At 39.6% G+C, this 27,312-nt stretch overlaps 1 protein-coding gene across 1 annotated transcript; it reads right to left on the bottom strand.

Moving 5' to 3' along the window:
- Window positions 1–2,226: 2,226 nt before the first annotated feature.
- Window positions 2,227–27,164, bottom strand: NUS1 (NUS1 dehydrodolichyl diphosphate synthase subunit). Its single transcript, XM_028509836.2, has 5 exons — window positions 26,571–27,164; window positions 13,052–13,177; window positions 11,606–11,755; window positions 4,692–4,791; window positions 2,227–4,044 (listed from the first exon to the last, which is right to left on the bottom strand). The coding sequence occupies exons 1-5, from the start codon at window positions 26,983–26,985 to the stop codon at window positions 3,954–3,956; spliced, it is 882 nt and encodes a 293-aa protein (XP_028365637.1). The 5' UTR covers window positions 26,986–27,164; the 3' UTR covers window positions 2,227–3,953.
- Between the last annotated feature and the right edge of the window lie 148 nt (window positions 27,165–27,312).

Below are 27,312 nucleotides of genomic sequence, written 5' to 3'. Positions count from 1 at the left end.
AGCTGTTACTGAGGAATAACACTGCAAAATATACATTTATCAAATCCATAAAAGATGTAACAGTTAAAATCAATCTTCATCAGAACAGAAATATGAGATGCACACTAACTGTGCTGCTAGCACTCGCCTACAGATTTTCTTTATTTTGCTCAAGCCTTCCTTCTCCAAGCAGATCTATCTTCATCCGCATAAAAGCAACTTAGAACTACTAGTGCTAATGAAGGAGAATATAATTATGGTCAACAGCAGAGTTTGATCTGAGAATACATCTAATTTTTATTTTTTGCCATCATCTGGATATGAATCCAGGTGCCAAAATTATAGTCATTGCATCCCTAGAAGGTAGAAGGTAGAAGGGCGATACATACAGAATTAGCTGAAGCATCTGGCCCAAGGTTAAATATTCATTCAGGATAACTGAATGTAAACTGTAATTTTCCCCAAACATTTTATCACATGGTAATATAATTGTTTATATCCAAACCCAATAACAAAATACAAAATAGAATGCAAAACTCTCATTTCATAGTTTAAAAACAATCTCTTTATTAAACCTTTTACAGTAGGATCCATTTTTTTAAAATATAAGTACAAAAGAATTCTAGGATTGTCACCAAAGATGTAATTGATGAGCGAAGGTATTGTAAGTTACTTATCTTCAGGTCCCCAAATTCTTTAACTTTTTTTTCTGCAATAAATTAGGGTTTTTAAACCTTATGCAGATTGTTTTTGCACTCCCCTTTCCACCAATTTTATCAGCTAGGGTTCTTGGACAACTGTGGCTATTAATGTATTGCCTGGGATTATTTCAAACTACTCTGAACTTTTCCTACACTAATTTTTGTTAAAGGCATTTCCTATTAACCAAGGTTAAAATGTGATCTTTGAACCATTTGATTTCAGATTAAAATTATGCGTAAGAGCCATCTTATAATTAGATAGTCAAGTCAGATAATGAACCTCAATGCGAAGCATGACAGATGACAGCGCTTACCCTTTTATTTTCTGGTTCGACCACAGCTGTCAGGATTCTTTTTAAAGGATACACATATACATTTTAAATGTGGCAGTCCACATTCAGTAAAAATCGATTCAGGTTTTAATTATTACTGTGGAATTTTGACAATTCTAGCAATGGCGAGGATGAATTTTATACTGCTGTCATATAGCAAAACTCAAGTAACATTGTAAGATTCCAAATGTTTAAGCTGGGAGAAATGAGAATATATTTCAATCGAGGACATATCATCTAAGAAAATAGTATTGCTATCCAGTCCTAGGAGTTTCTAACCACATTTCTGCAAGTCCTAAATGTTTAGAATAAATGTAGCATTCAGATAATACTATAGTCCATGAAAAGAGTATATTCTTTTATTGTTTTTGTTCATACATGTTAAATTTCAAATTTCATCATCAAATTCAATAAATTTGATTCCTTAATCATAAAAACTTGCTTTACACATTATTTACAAGTCACCAAAGCCTATGGCCATACGGAACATCACAAGGACTTGACTCTACATGGTGCCACCGCACAACAGGAGGGAGATGTCAAGTGACGTACATTCAAAGAGTAACTGTAGATATGCACAGTGTGTTTGGCACTGACCAACAAGTCTCTTTTAACAGGCATTATTAAGTCTTAGTAACAATGGACCACAACTTGCTATTCACATCAAAACCAGCTTTCAAACTCTGTAACAGCAATCATTTTTAAAAAACAAAACCAAACCAGAATTGGGACTGGAATTCAAACCCTCTGACTTCTTGCTATGCTCCAAGCTGCCACTTATAATGTAAGTTTAATAACTTTACATTAAACTTCTAATTTAGTAACTTTTGATAACTTTTTCCATTGCAGGGGAGTGTCAAGTAGAAACAACTTAAAGATAATATCCCCCAACAGACATAAGCACAAAAAACACTTTAAAATTTTCATTTTTTCTTGGGAGTGCTAAGGGAGCCCCATAATGCATAACTAGTGATAACTTTGGCAGGACTTACAGAATGACCGATGCTGTTCAAGTTGTGGAGATCTTACTAGTAACTGAACTCATGAGAAGTATCTGGAATGCCTGTATCTGAATTCAGAATCTTTAGTGATTTGTTTTAAGGGACTCTTCCTAGGACTATGACAGACTCAGATCACAGGTCGTAGATTCAGATGTGTAACACTACACTGCTATAAAATGGAAGAAAATAAAGTACAAAGACAACTATTAAACCTTTAGCGACTTTGGCTATATTCCAGTGGGTAATTTATTTTACTAATTCATTTTACAAATATTAAATCACTTCAGTTGGGCCCATTCAATGTAATTCATTAAAGCTATACATATTCCAGAATGTTTAAAAAAGACACATATTTATAAAAGGCATAAATTCAGTCTTAAACTAAGGCCCAAAAAACAAGCCTCAACAGAATATGGACCACAGTACAGGGGAACAGAAATAAAAAATTCCTGGTAAAGCTTAGAGATGTGCTGTAGCTTCACACAAAACTTTTAGCAATAAGCTGACTTTAAAAAATAAAAGTCTTACAATACACCAAGAACTATGAAGTGCAAAGTAATGTCACTAAACCAAAATTTAATCATTTTATTTCAAGTATATTTTTAAAATCATAAATGGGGTTTTGTAATCTAAAATTGAAACATTTATTCTTCATGTCTTCAGAATCTGACAAGCGATTCCAGACCTCGCTTTACAAATCTAGTCCTCTCTTCTATTTTTCAGACTTCTGAGACCTGCTATTTAAACTTCCCCATTCTAAATGTACAATTTTAGATAACTATTATACATTTGTAGATAAGATTTTTCTGAAAACAGTCCAAATATAAAGAATGGTTTCTGTCCAAGGATTATCAGTGAGGAAAGAAATATGAAACATCTATCAAAAAATTATTCATTTAAAAAAATAACAGAACCAGTGCTGTTCTCTGTCATGAAAGAGAACACGTAAAATTAATTTCCTTTTGTAGACTTTGGTGATGTTTTACTACCTACACAAGCTTCAGTCTTACTCAGAGATCTGTTATGCACAGTCGCTGTCAGGATTTACTGAGTACAAGTCCTGGGTGCTGCCGTGGTCCTAAACGTGCTACACCAGAGAGGAACAGGTCACTTGAGGAAACGAGCTGCCTTGTAACTTCCCTCAAATATTTATTTTAAATAAACATAGCTAATGGCAACATTTTTAACCAACTTTGTATGTTAGCACAGTGCCCACCAAACAAAAAAGAAAATCCAAACCTTCCTTCTTTTTTTACGAAACTTTCCACCTTTACTTTTAAGATTATAACTTCTTCACCTTATTTGAACTCCATAACACTTACACTCTCGAGTCACACAGTTTGACAATGATGAGATGAAAATGGACGGATATCTGAAAACGGGTGTTCCCTCCGCTCCAACGGTGAGCAAGTTTTTAACATGAACAATGCAGAACTCCATCCCTCCAGAAATCCCTCAAACTTAGAAAGCTTCCATTTAATAAGTCAATATATTATTCTTAAAAATTAAAGTTTGGTCACCAGGAAGTACTGAAAAAAAAAAATGATTCCCCTCCCCCCCAAATAGTAATCTAACAGCTCTAAACACCCACTCCTCTCCCTAGAAAAACAGGGAAGTAGGTGGGCTGAAGCCTTTAAAGCTGAAATTTCAGCTCCTATAACATCACTGCTATTTGCTTGAAGGTACAAGTCCGTGTACTCCCTTCTCCACTGCTTCCCATTTGTAAGTTTATTTCCACACACACACATGCACGCACACACACACACACTCACACACACACACACACTTACTCTCAAGTAAGACACTTTTTTGTGTTTGTTGATAAATTATGAGGATTATGAACTAGGTGTGTACAGGGTTTCATAGGTGCTTTGTAAACATCAGAGTCACTTGGGTCCTTTTCTCCAAAGCCTGAAGTCGTGCCATGCGACCAGCGATCACTACTTTCCCAGACGCTGCTCACACGCTGCATACTGACGAAGTGCTGAGAAAAAGTCCTCATATCTGATGTTTAGGTGGGAAGGCAAAGAACTGAAAAGAAAGCACGGGGGAGAAAGCAATCAGATGACAAACTATGATTTGGAGAGGGAACCAGAAGGGTCATGGCCAAAAAGAGGTTAAGGAGAGCAAAAGTAAACTACAGGCATAGAGAACGCGAACCGTTTCTGCTAAATGACTGTTAAACTCACGGTGAAACGGTTCAAGTTAAAAACAATCTCTTTTCCCACAAGAAGAGAAAAGCTACTTGTAGTGAGACAGGGATTCAGAACCTCTTAAAGCATAAGTTTGGATTAATAAAACTGGAGATATATTAATAAAGAATTTCACTCAAATTTACTTCAAAAACTCATCTCTGCTCGAGTAGAGCCGGCGCCACCGGAACAGTTTGTGAAACGCAGGCTCGACACTGGCAGAGCCGCACCGCACCCCTGCACGCCGACACGCCGAAGCCATGTGGTGAGGAACCCAAAACTGAACAGTGTTTTTCTCCACCACTTCCAAGTGTTCAAGGGCACAGTCACAGTGTGAAGAGAAGGACTTTAAAGGCAAAGTGAACATACAGTCCGAGGGTCCAGGATTATAATTCTTTGGGCATTCCCACAAAACCTTAGTAGAGCGCGGGGCTCAAGAAACTCTTGGTGAACCGAACCAAGGTCAATAAACTTTTAATTACTTACATAATCTCAGTCAATCTGATGTGCCAGGGAAGAAAGCCTAATGTGCTCTCCACAGGCCCAAACTTCAATACTACATCAGGATCAGGAAAACCACTTGCACCTTGGGAAGAAATACACACAAACACACACTGCTTACAAATAAAATGACCTGCAGCAAAACCTGTTTATCAAATCAGCTTCTCACGCTGCGAGTATCGGTTCTGTTCAGATGCTTACCTTGTATGTTTCCATACCTTCATCCCACTGCCCAACATATACCTCCATATCTATGTTATTTCCAAATGTGGAAGTTTTCTCTAAAGTTCATTTAACTGGACTGATTACCTGATAAAGAGGGATAACCCAACTCCTACCCCAAACCCTATAGGTAGCACCCATCTGTACTCCCCTGGATTCTATTGCTTTGAAGACTCATCTTGGAAGACTCAATTTCAGTGTTCCCAGGGCATCCTGGGGACCACATTGCTTTAAGGGCACAAATGCTTACTCTGGTCAGAGGCAAACAACTTCAGAAGAAAAGAAACTTTGAAAGTATCTACTCTCCTGCCTTGCCCCAGGCCCCCCACTCTATAGCTAAGGGCCCAGAAAGACTAACTCCCAACTACACAGCACAAACGTTCTCCGTGTTCCCCGGAGCCTAAGCCCCTAGAAGAGGAAAAGGAGACAAAGCCATGGCCATTTTTCGCTTTCAAGCAATTTGTGGCTTGAAGGGAAAAAAAGGCTGGGTGGGGGAGATAAAGATATTTGAACTCCTGTAAAATAAATCTTAAAATAAGTCACTAGTATAAAAGAGGCCATAAACCAAGAGACCCAGGTTTCAACAATTTCTAATAACCTAAGTTCTGTCACTGACTTTCTTGTCACACACTAAGTTCCTTCAGTTCTTAAATAAGGAGACCACTAGGCAGGTCCATCCAGTAGTAATAAAGAATGATTTTCCTAACAAAGTCTCTTTAAAAGTCCATGTTGGTAGAGTAGAACACGTATGGATTAAGTAGAACACATATTCCTTTGCCTGCTGAAAAGCAAATCCTCTTTATTAAAAAACAGTAATAATAATAACAAGGGACTTCCTGCTAATGTGATATGAAGGATGTGATAAATCCTCTCAAAAAAAAAATTAAACTAGACAAAACCGATTACTTAGGGGCACTGGATACTAAACGGCAGCAGGCTTTTATTCTTTACAAAAATAAAACAAAATGAAAAATAGCAGCTAGAGCTTCAAGTTCAGAATAGTAAGCACCTTGGTCGGGCTTTCCTGCCTGGGAACGCTCCCAACGCTCACATCTCTACTCCCAAGCCATGGGAGAGAACCGCAGTTTTCCAGCACAGGGCTGACAGCGAAAAGTAAGCAGGCTCGCTGCCTGCAGCCTATAGGTAGGGACCCGACTTGGAATTGGACGCTGTGAGCAGGCAGGCGGGGACAAACTATGGTTTCGCTAGCTAAAACTAATAAACTCGAAAGGGAATGAATGAGGAAAACCCACAGCATTGTTCCTCTGAGGATGTGCCCCAGTTAGGGTAAGCAGTACAACAGTCAGAAATTTAACAGGGAGGTCCTGGAAATAAGTGCTCAGATAAGCTCTCACGGATTCCTGGCTGACGGGGAAACTAACTGCACACACAGAGGGAGGAGGATGGGACCGGGGAAGAAGGGTAACTGGTGCAGGGTGACCAGAAAGGCCAGTGAAATGTAAAAGCCAAGGGGACCTTCGAACTGACTTGAATGCACACACAGATTTAGAAACCTTAGCAACTTAGGGTTTTGAGCACAACCAGTGTGCAGGTTATTGCCTGAATCCTTAAACTATGTGGACAAAGAAAGCCAGACTAAAATAGAAAATTAAAAACTGAAAAACAGAGCAGAGATAGCAGAAGTAGCCTTTAAGTACAGACAACACAATCTTGTACTTAGAAAACCCTAAAACTCAACAGAAACAACTACAAGAACCATTAAGTAAATTTTAGCAAGGTGGCAAGACACAAAATCAATAATAAAAAAATTGTATTTCCATATAGTACCAACAATCCAGACATAAAATAAAGAAAATTATTCCATTAACCACAGTATCAAAAAAAATGAAACACATAGGAATAAATTTAACAAAAGAAATAGAAACCCTGTATCTTAAAATCATAAAACACTGTATTACAGATTTTATTTATCTATTTCTTAGAGACATAGAAGGGAGAGAGAAACAAAGGGCGAGAAACATCAACGTGAGGGAGTAACATCAATTTGCTGCCTCCCATATATGACTAGGGACAGAACCCACAACCTAGGCCTGTGCCCTGACCAGGAATTGAACCAGCCAACCTCTTGCTCTGTGGTACAACGCTCAACCCACTGAGCCACACCAGTCAGGACCTAAAATTACAAAACATGGTTAAAAGAAAAATTAGGCCCCAAATAGATCGAAACATATAGTATGTTCAAAAATTGGAAGACTCCATATTGTTGGCAATTCTCCCCAAACAGAGGTACAGATTCAATTTAAATCCCTATCAAAAGAGGTCTTTTTTTTTAAATTTAGGGAGAAGGGTGAGGAATTGGTAAGCTGATCCTAAAACATATACAAAAATGAAAACGATCCCAAGTATGCAAAAAACCTTTGCAAAAGAATACCCGAGTCGAAGGACTTAGACTACCTGACTTCACAGCGCACCGGGGCAGGTTACAGCAGTCAACACCGTGCAGCACTGCAAGAGCAGAACACACACCAATGGAGCAGAACAGACAGCCCAGAAACAAACTTGCAGGTTTACGATACACTGACTTTCAATAAAGGAGCCACAGTAATACGCGGGGGAAAGATTCGTCTCTTCAACAAATGGTGGTGAGAGAAAAACTGGTGTCTTGTACCTCACACCATTCACAAAAATTGGGTCAAAATGAATTACAGACTAAAATATAACAGCTAAAGCTATAAAAGCTTTACAAGAAAATACAGGAGAAAATAATTGTGACTCTGAATTAGGGAAAAATTTCTTAGATGTGACCCCAAATGCATGATCTACAGAGGAAAAAAACAATAAACTGGATTTTTATAAAAATTAAATTCTTTAATAAAACCATTAAGAAAAAGGTAAGCCAAGAACTGAAAGTATTTGCAAATCACATCTTGTCAATGAAAAGATTTATACCCAGAATATATAAAGACCCCTTAAAACTCAGTAAGCCAAATAACCCATTAAAAATAGGCAAAAGATTTAAACGAATGACAAATAGCATGGGAAAAATGCTCAATATCATTAATCATTAGAAAAATATAAATTAAAACAAGATACTATTACACAGCCATAGAATGGCTAAAACTAAAACAAAAAACCCAAAACTGACAATACTATATCTTGGCAAGTATGTGAGGAATCTTGGTTCCTTTATTTTTTTGGTGAGATGTAAAATTGTAGAGCTTCTTTGGAAAAGTTTGGAAGTTTCTTAAAACTTAAATATTCCCTCACCACATACTCCAGCAATTTCATTATAAGCTATCTATCTACCCAAGAGAAAGGAAAACATGGCCCAGAAACACCTGTGGGTATGGTCACAAGAGCAGTAATTCGAACAAACCAAATGACATCAACCAAATGTGGTACATCCATAAAACAAAGCACTATTAAAAAGTAATGATAAAAAGTAATAAATAAAAAGTAATAAAAAGTAATGAATTACTAATACATTCAATATGAATGAAAAGTAATGAATAAAAACCAATAAAAAGTAATGAATTACTAATACATTCAATATGAATGAAAAGTAATGAATAAAAACCAATAAAAAGTAATGAATTACTAATACATTCAATATGAATGAACCTCAAAAAATATACTAAGTCAACGCAGCAAGACACAAAAGACTACATATTACTCTATTTATATAAAATTTCTAGAAAAAGCTAAACTATTGTCACAAAACAGATCAGTAGCTGCCTCAAGCTGGGGGTAGGGGGAGAGAGATCAACTGCAGTCACAGGGGAACCTTTGGGAGTGACAATATTCAGAGGGTTTGCTTCTGCCAAGTTAATGAGTTAACTTACAGCCCACACACGTTTTCATTAATCATCTGCCCACAACTCCTGAAGGCAACGCCTGGGCTCAACACTGTAGCGCTTCTCCAAAACAAGTAAGACAGAAAATGCATGACTAATAACTAAGGTTAGTGAAGACTGTGTGAATGAACAAAAGCTGTGTGTCCGAAACGGTATGACTACCGAAGTCATCAACGGACACGGATTTGTTGGAAGTACTGCCTTCCTTCAAAAGGATCAAGGCACAATGCTATGAACAGGAGGACCACAAAGCTAAGGCAAAACGTTCCTACGGCGCTGTGGAGAGAATAACAAACTAAAGGCTTTTACAGAAACAGATGAAGAAAAAGAAATAAAACGTTAAATCTGGATAATGTGACAAATACAGTGGTATATCTGATATACCGCAAAACAAGGAACAGGAGTCACAGATGACAGTAAGGTTATATTCTTGGGACTGCTTCCTAAATAGCTATTAAGTTCAAACCTAATAGAGAGCTCACACTAGAAACAGGGAGGAGAGGGGAGTGGTATTATAGTATAATAAAAAATATATATTTGGTCTTGTTCCAGTTTCCCACCACAGAGCTCCTAAAACCCCATGAATTTCCAGAGTAATGGGGTAAAAAATCTTTTCTTATTCATAAGGCCCTTTCAGCCATGCAGAGTTTATGTTAACAAACTAACTCTTGGTAGGCCCCTATAGAGATTGAGGACTGGGGCCATTGCCAAAGTAATCAACCATGTGCTTAGAGCGTTGTAACTTTCAGCCACCTTCAGGTAAGAGGGGCTAGAGGTTGAGCTCAATCTAAAGGCCCATGACTTCATCAATGGTGCCCTGGTAATACAGCCTCAATAAACCTGGCTTAGAGGACAGGATTTGGAGAGCGTCCAGGCTGGTAAACACGGTGAGTGTGGTATACCTGAAGAGGGCATGGCTACCTGATACCAACACCAGAGGAAGCATTGCCACCACCCCCCCACACACCTTTGCCCTGTACACTTCTTCCATTTGGCTCTTCCTGGGTTGTATCCTTTGTAACAAACCGGTAAACATATCAAACCTTAGGAGGGAGTCAGGGGAACCCCTTATTTATAGCCAGCTGATCTGAAGTACAGGTGGCCAGAGAATTGCGACAGGCGTCCAAAGTGGGGGTAGTCTTGTAAGACTGAGCCCTTAAACCTGGCAGAATCTGACACTAACTCTGGGTAGTTAGTATTGGAATTAAACTGAATTGGTGGACACCCAGAGGGTGTCCAGAAAAATTAGAAAAATTGTTGGTGTAGGAAAACCTCCCACAGGGAGGAAGACCAACAAGCAGAAGTCTTCTTTTTAAGAATATTCTCCACTCCCCACAAAAATCTTAGGTCCGTCATCTTCTTTCCCAGTAAGTCCTTATGCAAGTGAGTTTACAGCAGGCAGTTAGAGAGAGGGGCATGAGAGCAGAAATGATGGGCCAGGTAGAGAGTCACCAGGGCAGAGAGCCCCAGAGGCCTAGCAACTGGGCAAAACTATAAGCTCCTGAACATCCATTCCCTTAAGCAATAACCCCTGAAAGATGATATCTAAGCTTCAGCTTTGTTTCAGCTCCAGGACCAGAGAAACAGCAACATCAGAGGGAGTGACGCCATGGCTAACACCAGGACCAGCTGTACTGAGTAATGACCCTCTAGTGCCAACTCATCAGTGGAGATCACAAAAGGGCACACCTAAAAAGCTGATGAATGTTAAGACCCTCCCCTGAGACACTCAAGAGGGAGGACCAAGAGCAGCTCTAAGAAACATGCCTTTGCCTTTCCTCACCCCCTTCTTTCCCCAAGGGTGTGCTCCCACCTCTGAGCATGCCCACTCCTCTTCTGCCACTTTTGTCCCTCCAGGCAAACCCCCCCCCCCCCCCCCGCATCTAAGTTCCAAGGGTCCTTCTACTACCACTGGAACTTTGTAAATAAACGTTTCCTTATACAAAGTCTATCCAGAAAAAGTCCAGCTATTGTTAATCTAACAAGAACAGTTAGTGTGACATCAATGTAACCTGGCACCAAGGCGAGTGGACTGGAATGTGCACGCATGAGCAATGGGACTTCACTGTACTAGTCAGGGAAGGCAGTAGACACCACTGAGTGAGCATGTACACTGTGTGGCTGGAGCACTCAAAATGACTGAGTGAGTAGATCAATGACTCTGCATCAGATTTTGGTTAAGCCTGAATATTCCTCCACAGAAACTATGGGCATCTGGTAATTAGCAGCTTCATCACAAGAACACGCCATCTTATGCATCACGCCTGATGCAGTTTTTTGGCAAAATATCAAATCACCCAGGTAACTCAGCCCCCCATAAAGCCCAGATTTGGTGCCTGTGACTTCTGGCTTTTTCCAAAACTGAAATCACCTTTGAAAGGGAAGAGATTTCAGACCATTGATGAGATTCAGGAAAATATCACAGGGCAGCTGATAGTGATCGGGAGATCTGTGTGAAGTGCCAAGGTGCTTCCTTTGAGGGGGACTGAGGTGTCACTGTCCTATGTACAATGTTTCTGGTATCTTCTTCAATAAATGTCTCTCTTTTTCATATTACACAGCTGAATACCTCTGGACAAACCTCGTAGTTTGAGATCCTTGGCTCTGAATTCTTTCCCAGCAGAACTCAAGAACTAAGGTTGCTGAACCGGAGTAAACACCTGGTGCCGTTTTTCCGCATTAACAAGCTCACTATAAGTTTCATTATTTCAAAGCCATTATCACACAGGATTTTTAAACTTCAGAAACATAACATGTATAACAACAACAAAATCAGGCTTTAGAATGTGAAAGGAACCTAGATATTCTTCTTTACACTGTACATCTGCGGGGCGAAACTAAAAGCAAATATAAATGACTTACTAAGTAAACTGTCTAACATATGTACATCTAAATCCGTGGATTTCTGTTGCTGCTGGGCTACTAACTGGCAAAATTCCTGAGCAGCTCGCACAATATCCGCTTTGCCATCTTCTGGGGACAGGACCTTCACTGCTGATTGGCAATTTAAAACTGGAGGAAAACACAAACAAGATATTAAAAAACACCTTCTCCCAGATATATTTCAAAATCAGTTTCAAGATACATAAGTTCAGGCCAAAATAAAGGTATCATTCTTACTATAAATTGGAATAATTTAAGCCCTTCAATTTCCATATCAAAATACACTTAAGCTACTTTCCTCTGAAAGAACACACACATCACATTTGTGTAGCTATTTATATCCCACCTTCTTTTTTAAGTACTCAGAATGAAAAATGACCTTGTATCTGTGAATACATCCTCTAGCAAAAAGGAATTTTAAATATAGGGTATATCACAATTTCTGTAAGTCTAAAACAGCATCTACAATCATAGTATAGTTAGCATAACACAAGATTGAAGACGAAAAGACAGACTAAAGACAAAAAATATATTTTAGTGTAACATGCAGTCTAGCACATTCCACCTTATCAAATTTATGATTCTATCAAAGCTATGTTACAACTGATAGGATTCTAGGTAAGTGACAGCAATGCCAAATTCCTGTCTATAGAGGTTCTTGCCAACCTCACATAAAAACCACTTCAATATTCCAGATCTAGCAATGTGTCTGTTCTTTGGATTCTCTTTTGAACTATTATAAAATCTGTCTGGAAGCCCTGACTGGCGTAGCTCAGTGTATTGAGCGCGGGCTGCGAACCAAAGTGTCACAGGTTCGATTCCCAGTCAGGCAACATACCTGGGTTGCAGGCCATGGCCCCCAGCAACCGCACATTGATGTTTCTCTCTCTCTCTCTTTCCCCCTCCCTTCCCTCTCTAAAAATAAAGAAATAAAATCTTTAAAAAAAATCTGTCTGGCTTCTGGTAGCTTATGAGTTAAATAAAATCTTTAACACGTGTGCATTTTTTTTAAATCTATGAAAGTCACTATTTATTTTTTCTGTTTATTGATTCAAGAGAGAAAGAGAGGGAGAGAAACATTGGTGAGAGAGAGGAACACTGGTCGGCTGCCTCTTGCATGCTCCCAAACTGGGACCAAACCCGAAATCCAGGCACGGGCCCTGACCGGAAGCAAACCTGCGACCAGTCAGTTTGTGGGACAACGCCCAGCAAACTAAGCCACACAGGCCAGGGTGGAAGTCATGAGTTTATCTTTTCCTGAAAATTATTAACAAAATAAAGAAAGAAAAGGCTAAATCTGATGATTAAAGATGGTGACAACAAAGACTAATAGGGCAAAATGAATAAATGAGTGAGTGACAGAATTGGCCTTGGACCACAAACACATCTGCCTACGTTAGATATTCAATTCAACATTAAGCTTACCTTGATCATCTTTGTCATTACTATTTGCAAACTCTGTTGAGTACTTCGAACAATCTAAGCCCAGAAGTTCCTGCTGTTGTTTTAAAATTTCATCCATCAACCTGGAGTTATTTCTTTTGAAAATACCTTAAAAAACAACAACAATAATTAAATTCCAACAAGAGTAATTTATCCTCTTCAATAATTAGTGTGTGTTTGCTACTAAAAAAATGCTGGGTCCAGAACTGAATGAATTCCAAATGAAGTAGTGATGACTAATTCTAAACTAGAATCTGAAATGAAATTGTAACAAAACTTTGTTAGTACAAAAGCTTGGCTTCAGGCTAGTCAAAAACAAAAAACAAAACAGGGGTAAATACTTACTGTCAATATATGTATGATAGAAATTTAGACCTAGAAAGGAATTTTAAGAGATCATTTATTTGACAACTTTATTTACAGGTTAAGAAACTGAGACCCAATGTCCTTAAGGGTCTGGTCCAACAATTTATAAACTGCCACAATGGTCTAGAAACCACACTAACAAAATTTAGTGAATTCAACCAAATATGGAAATATACATTGTAAAATTGTTTTTGATCCTCCAACCATACACACAAAAGTTAAAACTTGAACTATCATGTCATTAAGAAGAATGAGGGAACTATGTGATATACATTTAATATAAAAATATAAAGAGCTCTAACTAAAAACAAATAGCAATATTGTGGCTATTTTCAGTGAAGCCAACTCTCTAGTGCCCATTACCTTGTTGGCCTTCGCCAAGTGTTAGTTTTTAGTCGCATATGATTTGAAAACAATTCAAAGATTAACTGGGGGAAAGAACAGAGTAAATATGTAAAAAATAGCACATAAGCTGCTGAATATGCTGTATATAAATGCCAACTTGATAGTAAACGTGTAATAGCAGCTTAGAGATAAAAGTCTCCTTTGGTAGGGGAAAGGCTCTGTAAAATCAGCAAGACTTGAGAGAAGAAAATGGAAAGGACATTTCGATGGAGAACATGCTTAGGAAAAAACATGGAGTGCTCAGTAGATGGACAAATGCTGCTGGCACAAAGAAAATGAGAAAAGGAGCAAGGGGATGGTCCTAATTTTTATTTCCTTTGCTCCATGGGTAATCAACAATTTCTGAGCAATGTGGAATGTGTGGAAATGTTTGTCTTCTGGAAAATTAACCTGGTAACAGTGCAGTGAAGGCCAGTCTGCAGACCACGGCAGTAGTCCATACACGATTTGATGGAGCAATGGAAAAGGTTTCATTACAAAGGAAAAATTGACAGAATGAAGAGCATGCTTTAATCAGAGGTGAGCACAGAAAATTCCATGACTTTAATCCTTGGTAACAGAAAACATGAACATAGTTTTTTCTTTTTCCTTTTTTTAAGTAGGGAAATTCTACAAAGAACCGGTTTGACGGAAAAGATAAGTTTAGTTTTACACAGGTCATTACAGAACATTTAGGTAAGGGTTTATCGTAAAAGTGATTAAGAGACAGGAGGAGAGGATGTTCAAAAGAGGTCGTCATGTAAACACCACGTGGGTAGAATCTCACCTGTTTTGTTTACTAGGGCTCACACAGTGCCTGATACAGAACAGACACTCAACAAATACCATCTGCTGAAAGACCAGGCAGAGACTGGCTGGGGGTTTGGGAAAACCTCTATAGGGTTAAGTGACTTTTCAGCTGGTCCCTAAAGAATTAGGAGAATTTTCTAGGTGTGAGGCTGGGAAGGTGATATAAGAAAAAAATGGAGGTAGGAGATGTAGATAAGGAGATGACATTTGTGTGTCATTCTCCGTAAGGTGAGAGCCACACGCACAAGAAATGATAAAATAAAATTCCCAAAGGTAAAGAAATACACATGGAGAAGAGCAGAGGGCTAAGAATGTGGTTCCTTATAAAAGCTGGCAATCCTGAAGTCTCCAAGGGGGAAAGATAAAGGAGAACACTTTGTAACACCCATGTCCAGAGCAGGATTCCACCCCCACCGCAGGCCCTGCCTCAGCCCTCTCTCTCTGTCCATGTGCTCCTCCTCCTCTGATCCCACCTCCTCAAAGGATTTTAAAACCAAGCTGGACCAGGACAGGGTAAGACGAGTGAAGCAAAAATTTAAGAGGGTACCCAAAACTCAGGAATGAAGGCAAGTAATAACAATACATTATCTTTAAAAACTAAAAATTAATGCAAAACATCCATGATAAACAAAACCTTCACATTTCAAGTAAAAACAGGATGAGCATTTGGGTTCTTTCATTTCCAGTTCATTCAAACATCTAATCCTACCCAAAAGTGCTGTAAGCACCTGAAAATGAACATATCTAGACCACGGCAGCCTACCTTTTTAAAGCTAGCTCTCAAGAACTTATATCACATCAAGTTAAAAAAAAGGGTGGAGTGGGGTGGAATGTGAAACATGCATTTAGGGACAAGGTCAGGAAGAGAATAGGCAATATGAGAGTAAATGATGGGACAATAGGTGATTTAAAATCATAACTGCTATGAAGCTTTTATTAATCAACAGATAAATAAAAACCACAGCCCTCAATCTGTTCTATTTCTAATACAGGTACCCCTACCTGCCCAGGCACCCCGGGCATCTTCCCTGCTCTCCGGAGATACCAGCACCACCCCGCCAGTGCCCCATTAATGTGCAGAGCCCATTCGCTTGTCCACAGCAACGGTTCCTGTATCCGTTCCCTTATGTCCACCGTCCCTGCTATTTCAAGCAATCTTCTTCCTTATAATACTACAACCACCATTTAATGTGTCTTTCCTGCCTGTTCTCATTTGTCACTAGATTGACTCCAAGATTAATCTTCCTTGGATATATCTTCCCTGCCGGCACATTCCAACTTGAATATCTTCGATGGCTCTCCCCACAAACTGAACGTGTGAAGAACTGAAGAACGAGCTGCTCGGGTCGGCACTAACATTCCAGCCTATGCTTCCACACTTGGTGGGTGGAAATTATTTATATTTATGAAACAAATGAATCTTTCTATCTCTCTACAGTGCCACACTGCCAGCAAATTTGACTGCCTTATATTCCTCCAACAACACAGGGAGAGATGCCAACCTCCACTCTATTGTGTGACCTGCATAGACACACCGTACCATTACCACACTGTTACCGCATAGTAACATTCTCCTAATTCCTCACAGGCCAGCAGAAACGTCACTCATCCTCAACCCCAGCCAGATGTGCCCCAGTCCTCCTGACAGACTTTCACACCCTCCAAAGACACACATTTTGTTCAAACTCTTTAACACGCCAATATTCTACTTTTTATTACAGTTATAGCTGAGCCCTCCTCCACAAAACTGTACTTAGTTGTGAACTGGTACCTTACTCATTTCTTTTCCCCCAGGGCACCTTCCACATAGCAGGAGTTCAATGTGTATTTAATAAACTGAATTATCTGTACACAAAATGTCACCTAAAAACAGGAAAACCTAAACGAACATGTCATCGAATGGAATTTTTAAAGTTTCCAGGAACCTCTCACAATAAAAGCAGACACTTCCTTATTGCACACAGGCAGAAATTCTGTTAAATAAGAATATTACACAGAGATGTAGTTACAAAGACTTTCATAAAGTTATGTTAAACAGAACTTTTGTCCTAGCTGATTTGGACAAAGAAATGAAATTGTTAAAAAGAGGACAGTTTCTGAGATACGCTAAATGCACAGATGAGACAGCTATCAGCAAGACTCCTGATGCCTCACAGCCTAACCCCATCCAGAAATCTGACTGTGCTCTATGGTACTGATCTCAGGGACACATGGACGAGTTATCAACTTAAAGTATTCTTTAGATTCAAGTCTACGTGCCCACTTCCCATGATACACAAGAAATGCAGCAAGATATAAGCATGCCTCTGATTAAGATAGGCAATTCCTCTAGCAATATCCTAGTTTATGTGGAGATTCTTTTTCTCCTAATAAAATCTATCTTGTTTGCTTTCACAGAATCTAAAATAAAGCCAAAATAATATAAGTAAAAAAATAACACAAAGTCATTTTATGTAAAAGGAGAATGAGACTATATTCATTCAGGAATAACAGATCTAAGAGATGAACATTTGCAAACACTCAAATTTTTTAAAAAAACTGTATTTTACAGAATTATATAGTAGTAATAAGAGGCAAGAATTATTTCATGCCATTCTTTTACAGATGAGGAACTAAGACCCCGAAAGGTCAAGCAACTGTCCTTGGTCAGAAGTCTAGTAAATTTGGCATGAAATCCAGGTCTCCAGGTTTCTAATTATTCAGTTCAGTAACTATTCCTGACACTGATAAGGAATGATAAATCCACTTTACTATTAAATTTCAAATTCTTCTCTCAAAAAAGTGAAACTCTACAAAATAGAACTGAAGTTTTTACAATTGAACATTATCTTTGGAAAAAACCTAGGACTAGAGTTTATTTAAATTCTTTAAGAATGACTTGGAATATAAAATAAGTTTTTGCAATAAAATTTAAAGAATTTGACATTGTTTTCTTATTCTACAAGTGTATCTCGTGCTCTCTGTCAATTTTCCAACTATAAACTGCACAAAGTGTGTGTGTGTGTGTGTGTGTGTGTGTGTGTAAAAGATATATGGAAGAGCACAAAATTTTACAATTTCCATGAAAAAATAAAACATTAGGCTAGGAAAGCTGGATCTCAGAAAGACTATAATGTTTTTGGTATTTCTTAATAAACATTAACTATGTACTTTGAGGGCCAAATCTACTTCTTTTTATATTCCAAGAAATACCTGTTTTACATTCTAATGCTAAAAACTATGTAAGATGTTCAAAGTTCAGACAATAAGGACTATCCCCCACCCATCCATCCACCTTGCTATTATAACACAACTACTTGCAGTTTTAATATTTCCCAGCCTTCATCCACATGTATGTGTAACCTTGGAATACATGATCATGCCATTCTGTACCCTGTATGACATGTGTCCTTCCTTGGGGCTAATCTCGTGATTATTTAAATAATTATACTATTTAACAAAAAAGGTCTGATTTCGTTCAGCTCCTAAAATACAAAAATCAATACTTCCCCAGCTAAAATCATTGCCATTATAGGTACTACAATGCCTTTGGCATTTAGGCTTTCACCATATTCAAGGACAAAAACATGCCAGTATTACTGGTGAACGACGGCTAGGAAATCCTTCGTTCTAGCCCTGATCTAGAAATTAAGTGCAAAGAGGGGAATTATCAGAGACATAGGCAAAGGTCTTACTTACACTGAAGAGGTCTGTGGGCCTTGGTCACGAGCTCAGAAACATTCCAAGTACAATAAAAAGCTGTCAGAAGGTTTTAGTCATAGTTTGAATAATCTAAAAGATCACTTTGCTGGTGGGGGAAGAATGGATTGATTATACAGTAGTCCCCCTTACCCATGGTCTTGCTTTCTGAGGTTTCAGTTATTCACGGTCAACCATGGTCCGAAAATATTCAATGAAAAATTCCGGAAATGAACAGCTCATCAATCTTAAATTGCTACCTTTCTGAGTAGCCTGATGAAATCTCACACCATTCCATTCCATTCCATCCTGCCCGGGACTGTAAATCATCCCTTTGTCCAGCCCACACTGTACAGGCTTCCCACCCACTAGTCACCTACCAATGGTCAAGGTTATCACACAGGTTAGCAGAGAGAGAGACCACATTCACGTAACTTTCATTTCAGTGTAGTGTTATTCTATTTTCTTGTTAGTTCTTATTATTAATCTCTTACTGTGCCTAACTTAGAAACTAAACTGTGTCATAGGTATGTACACTCATGCACTGCCTAACAATGTTCAGTGACAGACAGGTCACATGTAAGATGGTGGTCCTGTAAGATTAAAATGGATTGTAAACAAAAAGTTTAATTGTGATGCTGAAAGAGAAAGCTGGACCTACGGTTTTAAATTTAGCTGCTCTGGGTAGTTTAAATTTAAAAAAAGAGACTCAGCATTCTGTGTAAGCCCTTGTGCCTACGCATGGCTAGGGGTCAGGAGTTGGCCAGGTGGGGAGCCCAGGAGCCTGCCCTGCCACTGCCTGCACGAAGACACAAGCACACACTCTCCCAGACACAAACTCCCTGCCCTTCCCTCTGTCTTTATCTCCTTCCACCCCATCCAGTCCCTCCCTCTCTCCTTTCTCTCCCCCTCTTCTTCTCTCCCTTTTATTATATATATAAAAATATATATATATATATAGTTTCTCTCTCAAGCTTTATGTCTCTGGTTCTCTTTCATCTCTTTCCCCCTTTGTTTTTCGTCCCTCTCTCCCCACTCCTGACACCTACTCCCCCTCCTAGGGAGCCTTCCTTCAGGCCTCTTCCTGCCCCACCAGCATGCATGCACACACAAACTTTCTCTTTTATACTGGATTTTTACTGCACCTTTTCTATGCTCAGGTATGTTTACAGGCTGTACCATACAGTCTAGGTGTGTAGCAAGCAGCCTATACCATCGAGGTTCGTGTAACTACATTCTATGTTTGCACAATAAAATCACTTAACAAGAAACATTTCTCATAACATATTCCCATCCCCATCAAGAAGTGACACACGACTATATACATGGGAAAAAATATAATGTATATATATGATTTGGTACTGTCTGCAATTTCAGGGGGTATTGGAATGGATCCCCATGATAAGGGAGAAGGGCTACTGAACAGGGGTCAGAATAGAAATGAAGACCAATCAGGAGGCTATAGCAACAATCCAGGCAAAAGACAGTACCTTAATCTCCGGTGGCTGCAATGGAGAACCCAAACAAGTGAAAAATTTGGGATATATTCTAGCAGTAAGACCAAGGATACCTGTTGACAGACCACAGTTGGAACATGGTATAGGAAAAGACTTACAAGTGACATCTAAGTTGTAGTGTATCAATTGGCTGGAAGGCAGTAGTATGTTGTGAGACAGGAAAAACTGAGAGAGAGCAAGGCAGAGGTCAGCAAAGTGCTGCTCCTGGAACACAGCCACACGGCTGCTTTCTGGCTACATCAGCAGAGTTGAGTAGTTGATATAGGGACCATATAGCCCACTGAACCTAAAATATTTACTGTCCCTTTAAGAAAAAGTTTTGTAGCCCTGGTTGGTGTAGTTCAGTGGACTGAGCGCGGATTGCGAACCAAAGTGTCACCAGTTAGAGTCCCAGTCAGGGCACTTGCCTGGGTTGCAGGCCAAGTCCCCAGTAGGGGTCATGCAAGAGGCAACCACACACTGATGTTTCTCTCCTTGCCTCCCTCTCTCTCTAAATATAAATAAAAATTAAAATCTAAAAAAAAAAAAGTTTCATGGAGCCCTGATCTAGAACACAGAGTGAACAATGAACAACAGAGAGACAAGGGTATACATATAGCACAAAACTCAAGGACACCCGAGCATTTAGAAGTGGGACAAAGGTGGAGAAGCAGACATAAGGCCGTGAAGAAAAAGGCAGTGAGAAAAGAATGAATCCAACCATGTATGTCACAGGATCCTGAAAAAAAAAAAATATTTCAAAGAAAGGGAATCGGGTATGTATGCCCTATCCACCTACAAATAGATTATATACTCTTTTCCAGTGCCTTGTTGGAGTCTTCAAAAATCTCTACTATTATCAGTTAAAATGACATTTTAGAATTACTTACAGGTTCCAATATTTAGACTACCTACACCCCACTCAAGCATGACACATTAACTGGGTCATGAAGCCATGACAAAATACTTTTTTCAACGGCAAGTCAAGTAACAAAGAGTTTAATTCTACAAGTTTTCAACCCCAAATCTGATCTGTATCCCTTAAATACCTGCTTCCATTAAAATCTATGTGAAATAAACAATTCTATAAAATGAGACTTTTAAAAGACTCATTTACTATATCTTCTAAATCTGATATTCAAATTTTTACTATGTTTATTCCTTCTATAGAAGCAGACTAAAAAAAATCTAACATCAAGTATTTATAAGGACAAGGGAAGCAAAGGAGAGAAAAGTGAGATAAACACTGAAATAATACCTCTTAATTATGAAGCCTCTCTCCAATGATGGAATTAAAGTAATACCCCTTTATGAGTAACTGCAGTCATTAAAGTAGCTTACCAGTTTTCTTTTTAAAGTAAACATCTATGTAAGTTACCTAATGGTTACTCTCATTTAATTCTCTAACAGTCAAATTATAACACTACTAAAGGCAAACTTCAGAGAGGAAAACATACTTACAAAGCAATTATTTAAAATTTAAAAAAAAACTGCCACTGAAATTTCAGATGAATGAAGTAGTCATAAAATAAATCTTACAACCCACTAAACAGTTTTACTTCAAGAGAAAGCTCCAGGAAACCTCATCAAAAACAGTTACACTGGAATCAGCATGTTGTAGCAAGGGAGCAGGTATGTGCGATGGTGGCACTGTCTAATGGAATGAGTGCTGGGTTTTGAGTCCCAGTTCTTCAGCTAAAGAAATGTGTAAAATGAACAAGCCTCAGAGTTTCTCAGTTTCTTATTAAGCACTTAAAAAAATGCAACTGTCTTTACAGACTCTGCTCACCTGGCAAATAAATAGTTCCATACAGAGCAGGAACCCCATAAAGTTAAGTGCATCTGTTTAAAAAGGAAAGTGAGTCCTATGGCTTACAGGATGAACATTTATACTAGTGGTATGAACAAAATTCTACTTGCCTTGAAATACCTTTTACCAATCATGTCTGTCCTCTAGAGATGGACTACCTTACCAAGGCTCTAAGATGACCGCACACAATCAGGAATGGTACCAAAAGTGATTGCATGGTGGTCACATTCTCCCACCAGTACAGAAGTCAGTACAGCACAATAGTTACGTACACAATCTTGGGAATAAAATATGATTCAAATTCTAGATCTTCTCCTTGTTAGGTGTGGGTTCCTGTTTTCTAAGTCTCAGTTTCTTGATGTGCAAAACTACTGATGATTTCATGGACTTCTTTGCATTGTACCTAGTACACAGTATGTGTTCAACAGAGTAATTATGGATATTAAGTAAAGGTTTATTTTACACACTGATCAAGTAGTTTGGTTAAATAGAAGGGTACACAGACAATGAGGTCCTTTCAAAAGCTAAAAGCAGAACAGAACTTTCCAAAGACAGCACAAGGATCTGTCATAGCCTCCTGACAGGTAGCTAGCCCTCGGCAGAAAAAGGAGGAGGACATTCCAGAATGCTATGACAAGTGTGAAGTTCTGAGCTAGAAGTGAATCATACAAAGGTGAAGGTTAGGCACAGAATGCTCCTTTAAATGAGTTACGAAATAAGGAAAGTCAGGTGTACTGGTTTCCCTTGTTTGCTATTCTAAAGTGTAATCACATTTATATTTCAATATTCAACACTTCTGGCAGCTCTGTATTTCAGAATAAGGAAAATGTTACTTAATAAAATCATAACTGCCCATAGCATGAGTCAGTGTGCCAAATAAGTAAACTAGGAAAAACTATGTTCATTTTTCTCCATTTTTTAAGGCTTCTGGGTAGTATTTGTGTTGAGAAACAATTTATAACTCAGTTTATTATTCTTGTTACAGAAAATGCACTCTTCCTGTCAATTTAAGGAATACATACTGACTACATGCATAACACCCAGCTACACTCTGTAAAAGAAACAAAAATGAGGACTAGAGGCATCTGAGGAAATCACAATCTGGAAGGAAATCCAAGAACATATACTTACGGCTAGCACTTTACAAAACAGAACTACCTTTAGAGATGTACAAAGTTCTAGGAGATTCAAGGATAGAGGAAGACTAAGAATGAAATAGTCAAGAGAGAGAATCCTTACGATGTGACAATTAGGAGGGACTTAACCATGTGAGCCTTTTGACAGGTGGATAAGCTTTCACCAGGAAAAGAAGACGGCACTTTGGGGGGAGGGAATGTCAAGAAACCTAATTGTGGATGCAGCAAAAGGTCTACAGAACAGTGAGAAACGGGTTGGGAAGGCCAGCAGCTCACTGGGCAGATCTTCTGTGACCAAGTGTGAGAAATCTGTACCCAAAAGTTATTTCATAAGCCACCTTGTGCAGATTTACCACTGTGAAAGTAACAATAAAAAGAGCTACAAAATACATTTCCTTTTTCTTTTACCTAATTCTCACACAGAAGTCAATGCCATATTCAGGATCCTAAGTAATATTAAGACTCACCCAGGTTGTCCTCACTCATGAAAAGGAACATAGAAGATGAAAAATTTGATGTAAGGCAAGGATATCTGTGTTAGGGCCACACTTTAGGGTACAAATGTAATTGTAATAACAATACAGTTGTTCAGGTCCCATACCCTCACTGGGTCTGATCAATAATTGTGTTGAATCTGTATTTCTCACAAGCATCCCCAATGACTCACTCAGAGAGGGTCCACAGACCTTGTCTTGAAAATACCGCCTTACAGCAGGGTTCCCAGCATGGCAGCAACACAGCTGGGCAGTATGAATGGGCCCTATCACTGAAGACACTAGTGCATGTGCAGGCACCTCGGACCTCGGCACACTTGCAGTGAGACCTAGGCAGGTGTAGCACCCTTCTAGGCAGGTGTACCACCAAAGGCCCCCAAACCCCAATTTTTGTACCATCCCAGTTACAGTCACTTCTTGAATTATAATCATGAAAAAAAAAGTAGCCAAGTCTCCCTCCATACTAGATTTCTGAGGTCAAGAAATATCTGAGAAAACGACTCCAATTTCTAAAGGATAAAAGAATTGCTGGCAGAAATTATTACAACAAGTAATATTGCCAGCAGATGAAAGTAAAAGAACCAGTTTGCTGGCAGGAGTCAAACTATGGGCAATATCAATGGATTTTTTTCAGTATAAGGATTAAATATAATTTAGAGCCCATTATAATCAGAATGAATATTCATTTTAAAAATGCCACTCACTGGCATGTATATATATGTTTGCTTGTAATAATCTTTAGTAGCTATCCCTAATTTGAGTGTAGACTCCTCCAGAGACACCACTTCTTGTACTTCATTGCACCCCCGCACTTTATATCACAGAAGGTACTCAATAAACCTGGCATTAGAATTTTTTCTAAGTTGAATATTTATATAGAAATAGCTAAAATGGAAGTTGCTAGGGAAAGCTGAGTAAAGCTGGAGAATCCATACTTCCTCTGCAAAGAACTTTTCACACACCCACATGGCTTGCTCCCATACACCTATCAGGACTATACTCATCGTGACTGATGGTTGGAGAATTCCAAGAATATACAGTATTTCTATGTCAGAGCAGGCTGGCTTTATAGCACATTTAACAAATGTTTAGCAGAGATCATTGCAGACTGGTGGAGAAGCCAGAAGTTTTCCAAAATAAAATTAATCTGCACTGATTGCCTTTATTATCTTGTCATATGGAAACAGTTAAAATCATTTCAATAAAGCTTTATAAGGGAGGAAAGTCACTGAGGCTTTCCTAAGCTACTGTATGTAAAACTCCACCCCCCCTCCAACATTCACTTTCAACATTTTATCCCCTTCCCTGTTTTAGTTTTCGTCATTACACTTAGGATCTAATACACTATATATTTTACTAACTTACAATATTTGTCAGACTGCCACTAAAATTTAAGTTCCACAAACAGAGGGATTTCTGTCTTTTTTGTTCACTGCTGCACCCACTTGTCCGGAATAGTATCTGGTACTTAACAGATGCCCAATTGTCACCTGGTAAATGAATAAATGAATGACTCAATCAATCAAAAGCAAGAATAGGTAAATGCAAAGTCTCTTATTTTTGACAATGTCCGTTATGAAATAATTAAAACAGATTTGTATTAGGACACAAGTGCTCTCAGTTAATTCACAGAAAATGCTGTATGAAATTCCTTTAGGTTGTCAGTCAATATTTGGTCAGCTGGACTTCTTCCTTTTCACTATTGATTGTTTTCTTATAGTGAATATGACACAGGATACTTCTGAATTCCACCAGCAATTTAGTAACCGGAACTGCCGGAACAAGGAAGTGTCGAAATATTACAATCTGTGTCAGCAGGCAGTCTGCAAGTTACACGATTCAGCTCTACATTTTCCTTCCCAGTAGAAGGCAAAAGACCCTTGGCTTTAGAAGACTCGCCTGGATAAAGTGATCTACTTTTAAGTCAATTCACCACATAGCTTAAAGGCTTTAACTAACTGCCATTTCTGCTTTCACTTACTTTGTTTCCCAGGCAATGTATCTATCTGTTACAGGATTTCTATTCTGCAGAGTTCTCTGGCAAGTTCCAGGAAATGTCAGCCGGAGTACATTAAACTTTACCCCACAGGGCAGATCATCACTGACAGTGACAGGCTACCCAGACATCACATTACCAAGAAAGGTTGTAGGGCAATCAAAGTTTACTCTAATACCCTCTAAGAGTTAGCCAGTCCTCAGCCCACCCTTCTGAAAAAAAAAACCCCACACTTAAACCACCTGTCTAATAAAGATTCAATATAATGTCTGTGGAGCATACCAGTAATTTAAGTTATAGAACAGAGAATAAAATATTAGTCTGCGTCCCTCATACCAACACTCCTAAATTATTCTTTTCACCACATTTTTAAGGAAGTTCCACTGCTTTCAGGATTTGACTGAAACCCAAAACTGGCAATTAGAGCGTTCCTCAACCTACCTCCTACTCACTCTTCAATGTCCCGCGTAAATCCCTAAATCACATCTCTCTGCTTGAACTTCTCAAGTTGCCCCATTCAGAATCTCTCTCCCCTGCTCCAGAGTAGTTTCCTACTCCCAACATTCTTGTTATTGATCATGTCATTTACGTGACTATGTGTCTACTCCCTGAAAGCCTGAGAGTCCATGGAATTAAACGCAAGATTTCAAGAATAATAATGCATATTAGCACAATCCTTTAGGTCTGTAGCCACCTGATGAGTATTTACAAAACTTCACTATGGTGAAAATTCCCTCAATCAAAACTATTAGAGGACAATTACTTGTCAAGTACAATGGTGGCCAGTGAGGGCCGTTTTCTGTACTCCCTATCCAGTTTCACATAATTTTTATAAGGTCAGTTCAAATGTCACCTGGCCCCAACCACTCAGCTTAAGCATGAATCCTCCACAGCCTGACTGTGGCTTCAGATCAGTGTCTTGAACCTTTCTGAAGAAACACGGTAATGTAATAAAAGGGCAAATATGTAGAAAAGCACAGACTGGCTAAAATTTCAGCATCTCTATTGCTACCTTTTTGACTTTGGACAAATCAGTGAATGTTGTTGACCAAGCTTCCTCACTTGTCAAACAAAGGTATACAGGTACCATTTACCTTACTTGGGAATTATGAAGAATAGATATTTTTAAAACGTACATACAGCGACTAAATTGAATTCAGGGGCTTAGTAGGTGTCCAACAAAGCTTCCCTCCCTCGAAAGCGTTAACACTGTAATATGCACTTAAGGGGCCGGAGCCGGCAGGTCTGCGGTGAGCCCCGGGTACACCTGCCGGATGTGAGATCCCCGCGGTTGGAGACGCCCCGGTTCCCCTCCCCGCGCCAGGCCTCACCTTGGTGGTCGTAGACGCTAATGTAGGAGATGCCCACAGCCATGCACCACACCACGAGGCTTGCGATGTCCGAGAAGCTAGTCTCCTGCTCTTCCTCGGTGATCACCAGGCCCATGTGCACCGGGAGCTTCTTCAGGGAACGGCCGTCCGCCCGCCAGCGCAGCTGGGGATGGGGGGCGCCCAGGCCCGGCCCCCCTCGCGGGTGCCGGTGCTGACGGCGGTTCCTGCCTACAGCCGGGGGCTTGCGGAGCGTGAAGACGAGCGGCGCTAGGACCGCGGCGGAGGCGGCGCGGCAGCAGCGCCGCCAGAGCCAGTTCCAGGTGCCGAACCGAACGCGGAGCCAGTAGGTGAGCGTGCGGTGCAGGCAGAGCAAAGCGTGCAGCACCCGCCACACCAGCTCATACAGCCCCGTCATACTCTCGTGGCGCCAGGCTGTCCTACCCTCCCTCCCTCCCACACCCGCGGCGCGATGCCTTTTTATCTACCCCTGCGGCCGCCGCGAGCCATCGCTCTGTGTCCCCCTGTTCCCCACGCTTGAACCCCTTTCTACTGCCTACACCTCACCTCGCCCACACCGCCATCTTCCTCCGGCCGCGGCAGCCCCACCCCCGCTAGTACATAGACAGTTCTGATTGGTCGGCGAAGAACTCTGACGTGGCTTCTGTCTTCGAAGATGTGGCCTAGCCCCGCGCTGCGAAAGAGAGAGCGCGCCTAGGAGCTAGATGGGTCAGTGACCCCGTTC

Source organism: Phyllostomus discolor, chromosome 4 (genome assembly GCF_004126475.2).
Source record: "Phyllostomus discolor isolate MPI-MPIP mPhyDis1 chromosome 4, mPhyDis1.pri.v3, whole genome shotgun sequence".
NCBI classification, from domain to species: domain Eukaryota; kingdom Metazoa; phylum Chordata; class Mammalia; order Chiroptera; family Phyllostomidae; genus Phyllostomus; species Phyllostomus discolor.
The sequence above is the reverse complement of the archived record's forward strand: the minus strand, read 5'-3'. Positions and strand labels throughout refer to the sequence as shown.